Source organism: Heterodontus francisci, unplaced genomic scaffold (genome assembly GCF_036365525.1).
Source record: "Heterodontus francisci isolate sHetFra1 unplaced genomic scaffold, sHetFra1.hap1 HAP1_SCAFFOLD_436, whole genome shotgun sequence".
Taxonomy (NCBI): Eukaryota; Metazoa; Chordata; class Chondrichthyes; order Heterodontiformes; family Heterodontidae; genus Heterodontus; species Heterodontus francisci.
Window position 1 is genome coordinate 481,139 of NW_027141859.1, and position 10,987 is coordinate 492,125.

Sequence of the window (10,987 nt, forward strand, 5' to 3'; positions counted from 1 at the left end):
AAACTGCCAGATATGCTAAACAGTAAAATGATGGATTTCTTTCGAATCTCCATCTCTGGGTCATTTCGCTTCTCCCCAGTGCTGAGGCCTGCAAATCCCCTGCGGCCTCTACTGGCCGTTACAATACGTCTGACTGTCAGAACATTGAGTAGCAAAATCAGAAATAACGGGACATAAAGGGTTAAAATGCGGTGAAACAGCACAAAACTGGTCCATGAGGGGGAAGTACTGAAGCTCTGTTTCACGATACATCCCCAGGGAACATTATTAATTATATATTTAGGTGTATATATAAAGTAGCAGGGAACACTTTCTAAAGATCACAGCACATTCACTGTTCCGATAACCACAGCCACTGTTCTCTTAGTGCAATATTTTGTCTTCAACTTCCCACAACAAATGGCCACATATCGATCAAAGCTGAAAGCCACTGGCAGCCAGACAGAAACCATTGTGGTTGCAAAGATCAGGAAAACAATTGAAATGCAGATGGGAGTAATGGACAGGAATGAATTTGGGAAATAAACCACCGGAAGCCTCCTCAATATGGCATCTGTGATAACGAACAGGAGATCAGTCAGTGCTATGCCAACCAGGTAGCGAGTGATACATTTGGAGAGACCACACTTTCCTCGGGACAGGATAAGAATCGCCATCTGGTTGACTGAAAAAGATAGAAAGGGAAGCAGAGAAATTACTGATCAGACCTCAAACTAAAACAGCAGTTTGGCAGGATCTGGAGTGAAATTTACAGCTTTGCAGCAGCATCCAGCACTTTCGGGAACAAAATTCTCCTGAGAGCAATTATCAACAATTAATTGGGAAATTGATTTGAAAACAAAATTAAAGGAGGATGAGAATGAGCATTGGACACAGTGGAAGGGCTGAATAAGGAATCCAATGGTTTAAATCCAGTTTCACCTCCAGCCCAATGGCCGAGAAAGTGAGAAAACAGGGGAGGTGTTTTTGTTTTACTTGTTAACAGAGCCAAGAGGGGCTGTCTCAAAATGTGAAAAGGTCGAGAGCCGGACTTGGTGAGGGGTTGAAATGGAAGCAAGGATCTGGAGCAGTTGATAATGAGGGGTGGTGGAATTTGGGTGTCTGGTCAACAATGAAATGGATGGAAGGAGTCAGGAGTCGGAAAAGTTGTAATTTTACATGAGCCATTAACCACTGAAGCGAACCAGGCCAGGTAGCTGATCTCTCGGTGGGAGAGCATTTCGGTGATAGTGATCACAACTCCCCGACCTTTACTATCGTCATGGAGAGGGATAGGAGCAGACGGGATGGGAAAATATTTAATTGTGGGAGGCGGAATTACAATGCTATTAGCCAGGAACTGGGGAGCATAAATTGGGAACAGAATTCTCAGGGAAATGCACGACAGAAATATGGAGGTTGTTCAGGGAGCACTTGCTGCGACTGCTGGATAGTTTTGTCCCGATGAGGCATGAAAGGGATGGTAGGGTGAAGGAACCTTGGAAGACAAGAGATGTGGAACAGCTAGTCAAGAGGAAGAAGGAAACTTAATTAAGGTTGAGGAAGCAAGGATCAGACAGGGCTCTAGAGGGTTACAAGGTCGCCAGGAAGGAACTGAAGAATGCACTTCGGAGAGCTAGAAGGGGACATGAAAAAGTCTTGGCGGGTAGGATTCAGGAAAATCCCAAGGCGTTCTACACTTATGTGAGGAGCAAGTGGATGACCAGTGTGAGGGTAGGGCCGATCAGGGATAGTGGAGGGAACTTGTGCCTGGAGGCGGAGGAGATAGGGGAGGTCCTTAATAATACTTTGCTTCAGTATTCACTAGTGAGAGGGACCTGGTCGTTTGTGAGGACAGCGTGAAACAGGCTGATACGCTTGAACAGGTTGATGTTAAGAAGGAGGATGTGGTGGAAATTTTGAAAGGCATGAGGATAGATAACTCCCGGGGCCATACGGGATATACCCAAGGTTATTTCAGGATGCGAGGGAAGAGATTGCCGCGCCTTTGACGATGATCTTTGCGTCTTCACTGTCCACTGGAGTAGTACCGGATGATTGGAGGGTGGCAAATGTTATTCCCTTGTTCAAGAAAGAGAATTGGGATAATCCAGGAAATTACAGACCAGTCAGTCTTACATCGGTGGTCGACAAATTATTGGAGAGGATTCTGAGAGACAGGATTTATGATTATTTGAAAAAGCATAGTTTAATTAGAGACAGTAAGCATGGCTTTGTGAGGGGCAGGTCATGCCTCACAAGCCTTATTGAATTCTTTGAAGATGTGACAAAACACGTTGATGAAGGAAGGGCAGTGGATGTGGTGTATCTGGACTTTAGCAAGGCGTTTGATAAGGTTCCCCATGGTAGGCTCATTCAGAAAGTAATGAGGCATGGGATGCATGGACAGTTGGCTGTCTGGATAAATAATTGGCTGGTCCATAGAAGACAGAAGATGGTAGTCGATAGAAAGTATTCAGCCTGGAGCTCGGTGACCAGTGGTGTCCTGCAGGGATCTGTTCTGGGACCTCTGCTCTTTGTGATTTTTATAAATGACATGGATGAGTAAGTGGAAGGCTGGGTTAGTAAGTTTGCCGATGTCACAAAGATTGCTGGAGTTGTGGATAGTGTGGAGGGCTGTTGTAGGTTGCAACGGGACATTGACAGGATGCAGGGTTGGGCTGAGAAGTGACACATGGAGTTCAACCTGGAAAAGTGTGAAGTGATTCATTTTGGAAGGCCGAATTTGAATGCAGAATACAGGCTTAAAGACAGGATTCTTGGCAGTGTGGAGAAACAGAGGGATCTTGGGGTCCACGTCCATAGATCCCTCAAAGTTGTCACCCAAGTTGATACGGTTGTTAAGATGGCGTATGATGTGTTGGCTTTCATTAACAGGGGGATTGAGCTTAAAAGCCGTGAGGTTATGTTGCAGCTCTATAAAGCCCTGGTTAGACCACACTAGGAATATTGCGTTCAGTTTTGGTCGCCTCATTATAGGAAGGATGTGGAAGCTTTAGAGAGGGTGCAGACAAGATTTACCAGGATGCTGCCTGGGCTGGAGGGCATGTCTTATGAAGAAAGGTTGAGGGAGCTAGGGCTTTTCTCATTAGAACGAAGAAGGATGAGAAGTGACTTGATAGAGGGGTACAAGATGATGAGAGGCATAGATAGAGTGGATAGCCAGAGACTTTTTCCCTGGGCGGAAAGGGCTATCACCAGGGGGCATAATTTTAAGGTGATTGGAAGATGGTTTCGGGGAGATGTCAGAGGTAGGTTCTTTGCACAGAGAGTGGTGGGTGCGTTGAATGCGCTGCCAGCGGTGGTTGTCGAAGCAGATACATTCGCGACATTTTAGCGACTCTTGGATAGGTACATGGATGATAGTAGAATGAAGGGTCTGTAGGTAGTTTGATCTTAGAGTAGGTTAAAGGGTCGGCACAACATCGTGGGCCGAAGGGCCTGTACTGTGCTCTGTTCTATGTTCGAATAAACAGGAACATATCTGCAGTGAAATAACAGAGAGAATAGCAGAGAGTACATGTGATGTGAACTCCGCTGAAAATGTCAAGTATCTATTGCCCTTCACAGCCTGCTGGGCCTTTTCAGAGGGCAGTTAACAGTCAGCCACATTGCTCTGGATCAGTAGCCACATCAGGTAAGAATGCCAGATTTCCTTCCCTGAAAGGAATAAGCGAACTAAATGTTGTTTTTTTTTACAACAATTAGTGATAGTTTAATGTCACTATTATAGAGACCAGCTTTCAATTGCAGACTTTTGTCAATTAATTGAATTTAAATTCCTGCAGCTGCCATGGTGGGATCTGAACACCAGTCAACAGGTCATTGGGCCAGGCTTCTGAATTACTAGGCCAGTAATATCATCACTATGCGACTGCCTCCCCACTGGACGTGGACAGTGTCTGTCCCCTAATATCACCCACAGCAGTTTCGAGGCTGTAACCCTGAACAGGTCCTGAATCAGAGACTCGAGGTTCACATTTAAAGCGGCAAAAGACAGGAACAGAGTGAAACGGGATTGTTTTTTACCTGGATTCAGTGTCCACAGCAGTCAAATCAGTTACATTTACAATAGAAACACCAAGAGTGAACAAGGTCAATACAATAATATGGAAAATGTAAATGACGCCACTGAGAGGTGCAGCATCCGTCCAGTATGAGTACAGATTTCAGGTTTATTGCCAAAAGAGATCTTACTAAGAAATGTAATTGACATTGAAATGATGTGTTTTATCCACCACGTTATTTACATCAGAGTCAAAGCTGCTGAAGTAATGTGTTTATTCAGGTGAGTGTAACCGTATCAGTGGAGACTTATCCCCTGTATAAATCAGGACCCATTGGAATGAATCAGCGCCGATTACCTTCTGGAGCTGTGGATTCCAGGCTAACAGAAGTCTCTGCTTCACACAGAGATGGGATATCCAGTAATCTATCAGATCGAAGACATTTATTATCCTGTCCTTGCAGCAATTGGCGTTCCTGGTAAGCCAGTATCTCAGCTGTTAAAATTATAAATCGATATGAACGGCGCTTCTGTACTCGGTATTATTTCTCACTGTGTGTGTTACACAGCTGCCTGTTCTCTTCCAGCAATTTACTCATGGAATCTCCTGACTGTCTCCGCTTTCAGTCTTGCAGGAGTTGTGTTATGTCTTGATTGGTGTTGTTTTAAGTAATCCTGGCTATGTTGCCGGATTGTTCTCTGTATTCAATGTATTTGAATGAGATGTTTCGGTAAGCATCACGAACCAGACCATCAGGAGCTTTTAACAGTTTCATGATGTGGATTAAAAGCTGGCTACCCAACATGAACCCGACCGGACCCGAACCTGACCAGAGGCTATTCGGGCTAGGGTCGCGTCGGACCGAGTCCGGGTCGTGCTCGGGTCGGGTCGGGTGGGACACACACAGCAAATGCTCTGCTGGAAAATATTAAAATTAAAAAAAACTTATCGGAACTGGGAGTGTAGGACGAAGCTATGACGATATCACGCATGCGCTGCAAATTCGTGGAGCTTCCTGGTCGGAAGGAAACTACAGGGATGGTCGAGTAGCTTCGGGCTCGGGGAAAAATTGGAGGGACTCGGGACGGTCGGGCTCGGGTCCACTGTAGATTGGTTGGATTCGGGTCGAGTTCTATTTCCGGATTTAAGCAGGCATTTAATGTGGATCTAACCAATCTTGGAATATTTTTATCGATTTATTTTTTCAGTGATTGATAATGAGACATTTCACGGTCTCAGTGTTGCAAGGGGACAGCACAGTGTCCTCCCTCCACAATAACATGGCTCAGTTTAACTGGGATTTCAATGTATTTATTGGTTATCACTGACATCAAATATTATTTCATTCTGTGTGTGTCTGACGCTGCTGAGTTTGCTGCTGACACTTTCACATCTCCTTCTTAGCTTCACTGTGGAGCCTTCGCTGTCACTGGATTACATTGTAAAGTAGAAGGTACTGGTGTGATATTTTATTGGTTTACACTCTATCATTTGGAATCAGGAGTCTTTCCATTTATCTGTAGATTATCAGCTGCAGAGCTGATGTTGGTGTTTTATTAATGAAACAATCCCACATTCCAACTGTTTACTTCATAATTCAAGCAGACGGAATTTCAACGATTGTGAGGTTTGTCTGGAAGAAGCTTTTGACCCTGTTTATTACATGCATTGTCGATGACGTGAAGAGCGTAGGTGAACAGGTGGAGACTCGGATGTTCGGTAGATACGTTAAATTATTCACAGAGGTTTCATTATTGATCAAACTGACTCTGAGAATAGAATCATTGAACCTGGGGCAGGTGAACAGAACACAGGTGCAGAATGTTAGGAATAAATCATAATTGAAAAGCAGCATTAAGTAACAATTTGCCGGGTTGAGTACTCCAGAGAGACGGGGAAGGCGAAAAGGAGCAGGGAGAATGAAACCGAGGGAAAGCGATAAGCTGAAGTAAAGAGAAAGGGAAAGAAGCAGCAGTGTGAATAATTCACTATCATAAAGTGCTGGAATGGCCAGGACAATTAGGGAGAGAAACTGTGAGTTGAAGTTGTCTGTTGTCAGATTGTCTTCATTTTCCTGTTGGACCTATTCCGCTGTGTTGATTTCAGTCAAGTCCTCATTTTGTTTTAATTTTGAGGGCTAAAAGGGGTCATGAAATATCTTTAGCAAACAGGGTTAAGGAAAATCCCAAAGCCTTTTATTCATATATAAGGAGAAAGAGGGTATCTAGAGAAAGGATTGGCCCACTAAAGGACAAAGGAGAAATGTTATGCTTGGACTCAGAGAAAATGGGTGAGATTCTAAACGAGTACTTTGCATCGGTATTCACCGAGGAGAGGGACATGACGGATGTTGAGGTTAGGAACAGATGTTTGATTACTCTCGGTCAAGTCGGCATAAGGAGGGAGGAAGTGTTGGGTATTCTAAAGGGCATTAAGGTGGACAAGTCCCCAGGTCCGGATGGGATCTATCCCAGGTTACAGAGGGAAGCGAGAGAGGAAATAGCTGGGGCCTTAACAGATATCTTTGCAGCATCCTTAAACACGGGTGAGGTCCCGGAGGACTGGAGAATTGCTAATGTTGTCCCCTTGTTTAAGAAGGGTAGCAGGGATAATCCAGGTAATTATAGACCGGTGAGCCTGACGTCAGTGGTAGGGAAGCTGCTGGAGAAGATACTGAGGGATAGGATCTATTCCCATTTGGAAGAAAATGGGCTCATCAGTGATAGGCAACATGGTTTTGTGCAGGGAAGGTCATGTCTTACCAACTTAATAGAATTCTTTGAGGAAGTGACAAAGTTGATTGATGACGGAAGGGCTGTCGATGTCATATACATGGACTTCAGTAAGGCGTTTGATAAGGTTCCCCATGGCAGGCTGATGGAGAAAGTGAAGGCGCTTGGGGTCCAAGGTGTACTAGCTAGATGGATAAAGAACTGGCTGGGCAACAGGAGACAGAGAGTAGCAGTGGAAGGGAGTTTCTCAAAATGGAGACGTGTGACCAGTGGTGTTCCACAGGGATCCGTGCTGGGACCACTGTTGTTTGTGATATACATTAATGATTTGGAGGAAAGTATAGGTGGACTGATTAGCAAATTTGCAGACGACACTAAGATTGGTGGAGTAGCAGATAGTGAAGGGGACTGTCAGAGAATACAGCAGAATATAGATAGATTGGAGAGTTGGGCAGAGAAATGGCAGATGGAGTTCAATCAGGGCAAATGCGAGGTGATGCATTTTGGAAGATCCAATTCAAGAGTGAACTATACAGTAAATGGAAAAGTCCTGGGGAAAATTGATGTCCAGAGAGATTTGGGTGTTCAGGTCCACTGTTCCCTGAAGGTGGCAACGCAGGTAAATAGAGTGGTCAAGAAGGCATACGGCATGCTTTCCTTCATCGGACGGGGCATTGAGTACAAGAGTTGGCAGGTCATGTTACAGTTGTATAGGACTTTGGTTCGGCCACATTTGGAATACTGCGTACAGTTCTGGTCGCCACATTATCAAAAGGATGTGGATGCTTTGGAGAGGGTGCAGAGGAGGTTCACCAGGATGTTGCCTGGTATGGAGGGCGCTAGCTATGAAGAGAGGTTGAGTAGATTAGGATTATTTTCATTAGAAAGACGGAGGTTGAGGGGGGACCTGATTGAGGTGTACAAAATCATGAGAGGTATAGACAGGGTGGATAGCAAGAAGCTTTTTCCCAGAGTGGGGGTTTCAATTACTAGAGGACACGAGTTCAAAGTGAAAGGGGAAAAGTTTAGGGGGGATATGCGTGGAAAGTTCTTTACGCAGAGGGTGGTGGGCACCTGGAACGCATTGCCAGCGGAGGTGGTAGATGCGGGCACGATGGAGTCTTTTAAGATGTATCTAGACAGATACATGAATGGGCAGGCAGAAAAGAGATACAGAAGCTTCGAAAATAGGCGACATGTTTAGAGAGAGGCTCTGGATCGGCGCAGGCTTGGAGGGCCGAAGGGCCTGTTCCTGTGCTGTAATTATCTTTGTTCTTTGTTCTTTGTTCTTTGTTTTGTAGAAAGCTCCTATGTTAGTGACTGAATAAACAGAATAGAATCAGTACTTTACTGATGGTAATTCATTATTTAAATGTCGCACTTTGAAATCTCTGTGACTGTTAAATTCAATAAAGAGCGAGGCTGATATCAGAAATATATTTACATTTATATTTAATTGTCTACACAAACTAAATATATTGATTATATTGTAAAAACAGTTAACTATAATCCAACACCAATAGAAGACAGGGATTATTGCTTGAATGTATACATTGAGTTGTATTACTGGATCTTGGATTTCCTCTAACACTCTGCTGCAGTCTCTCCCTGTGAATCTCAACCTCTCCTCTCACTGTATTGAATCCTCAGTCTCCTCATCCGTTGATCCTGTTTATTCACTGTCCCAAACCATCTGCTCCAGTCTCTCCTCCAGATCCAACATGTCTTTTTCCTTCTCTCCCTCCCAATCACACTCACTGGCTCCACCTCCAGCTGCCTCGTCCAACCTGATAGGAATACAGGAAGATGTGAGCAGGAGAAGGTCATTCAGCACTTCAAGTCTGCTCTGCCATTCTGGGTAATGGCTCGTACTCAAACTCAGCGCTGCATTTTTCATATTTGGTAATAGTTCCTGTCAGTTTCCTGAACCAAGAGCAACAAATCAGCTGCACATCCCGCTCTCCCCAAACCTTCCCAACCAACTTTCTGGAGACAAATTCCCATTCATCCATTGAGTTCCATCCTGTAAAATCCCTTCTCATTTCTCCACTGGCACTGCATCCTCACTCAATAATTCCAGGAGATCCGATGCTGACTTTATTCACTTTCTCTCTAAATTTCCCAATTCATTATTAATAATTGTGCTTTTCCAAAATAATTGGAAGATCCAATTCAAGATTGATCTATACAATAAATGGAAATGTCCTGGGGAAAATTGATGTATAGAGAGATTTGGGTGTTCATTCCATTGTTCCCTGAAGGTGGCAACGCAGGTCAATAGAGTGGTCAAGAAGGCATCCGGCATGCTTTCCTTCTTCGGACGGGGTATTGAGTACAAGTGTTGGCAGGTCAATTTACAGTTGTGTAAGACTTTGTTTCGGCCACATTTGGAATACTGCGTGCAGTTCTGGTCGCCACATTACCAAAAGGATGTGGATGCTTTGAAGAGGGTGCAGAGGAGGTTCACCAGGATGTTGCCTGGTATGGAGGGCGCTAGCTATGAAGAGAGGTTGAGTAGATTAGGATTATTTTCATTAGAAAGACGGAGGTTGAGGGGGGACCTGATTCAGGTGTACAAAATCATGAGAGGAATAGACAAGGTGGATAGCAAGAAGCTGTTTCCCAGAGTGGGGGATTCAATTACTAGAGGTCACGAGTTCAAAGTGAGAGGGGAAATGTTTAGGGGGGATATGCGTGGAAAGTTCTTTATGCAGAGGTTGGGGGGTGCCTGGAACGCGTTGCCAGCGGCGGTGGTAGACGCAGGCACGATAGCGTCTTTTAAGAAGTATCTAGACAGATACATGAATGGGCAGGAAGCAAAGAGATACATACCCTTAAAAAATAGGCGACAGGTTTAGATAGAGGATCTGGATCGGCGCAGGCTTGGAAGGCCGAAGGGCCTGTTCCTGTGCTCTAATTTTCTTTGTTCTTTGTTCTTTGTTCTAAACATTTCACTGTGGTAAAGCACTACCCAGGTCAATGAATCAGTTTTCACTGCTCAGTGCCGCAACAAATCTGGAAATTTCAGCCCAGATTCTGTCAAACTGCTGTTTTCTCTCCAGGTCTGATCAGTAATTTCTCTGTTTCCTTTTTCTCTCTTCCAGTTAACTTGGTGGCGATTGTGATCCTGTCCCGAGGAAAGTGCGGTCTCTCCAAATGTATCACAGTCTACTTGGTGGGAATGGCAGTGGCTGATCTCCTGGTCGTTATCACTGATCCTATATTGGTTTGGATTGTTTTAATTTATTTCCCAGTTTCGTTCCTGAGAATTACTCCTGTGTGCTCTCTCAGTCTCGTTCTGCTTTATGCTGCAACAAATGTTTCTGTCTGGCTCACAGTCACTTTTACCTTTGATCGATTTGTGGCTATTTGTTGTGAGAAGCTGAAAACAAAATATTGCACCGAGAAAACGGCGGCTGTAGTTGTAGCAACAGTGAGTGTGCTGGGCTGTTTAGAGTCTGCCCCCTGGTACTTTACACAGGAACAAAATTACATTATTGATAATGTTCCCATGGGTTGTGACAATAAAATAAGCTTCTATACTTCCCCCACATGGGGGGCGTTTGAATTGATTCACTACGTTTTAACTCCTTGTGGTCCGATCTTTCTGATTTTGCTGCTCAATGTTCTGACTGTCAGACGGATTTTATTATCCAGTAAAGTCCGCAGGGGATTCCAGCGCCACAGTAATGGAGAGAATGACAAGGACCCAGAGATGGAAAATCGCAGAAAATCAATTATTTTACTCTTCAGTATATCTGGCAGTTTTATACTGTTATGGATGACACTGGTTGTGTTTAACATTTATTCGCGAATTGCAGGTATTGACTATCCTTCCTCCGACACTGACCCTATCTTTATCACAGATCACTCATCACAGATGCTGCAGGTTCTCAGTTGCTGCACCAACACATGTATTTACGCTGTGACACAGACTAAATTCAGACAGGAGCTGAAGAAGGCGGTGAAATACCCTCTCAATCTCATCGTTAAATTACTGAAATCATAGAAAGATTTGAAGGATTTCAAACTCTGGAACTAAATCCCATTTCATATTCCATTCCCTGCACTCCCTACAAGACAGAAAATTCATTTCTGAGCCCTGAAATGATTTTATATCTGATTCTGAGGTTTTACTTTGTTGATAATCTGAGCTTTTGAGGCGGGACTTGCTCTCGAGAACTAAACCCACCCTGAAGCCACAGCAACAGAGAAAACTCTGCAAATGACATTGAATGTGAGATGGTG

General features: G+C 44.2%; 1 protein-coding gene across 1 annotated transcript; it reads left to right on the plus strand.

The window, feature by feature from the left end:
- The first annotated feature begins 4,415 nt into the window (after nucleotides 1-4,415).
- LOC137365583 (probable G-protein coupled receptor 139) lies at nucleotides 4,416-10,748 on the plus strand. Its single transcript, XM_068027970.1, has 2 exons — nucleotides 4,416-4,485; nucleotides 9,844-10,748. The coding sequence occupies exons 1-2, from the start codon at nucleotides 4,416-4,418 to the stop codon at nucleotides 10,746-10,748; spliced, it is 975 nt and encodes a 324-aa protein (XP_067884071.1).
- Nucleotides 10,749-10,987: the final 239 nt, after the last annotated feature.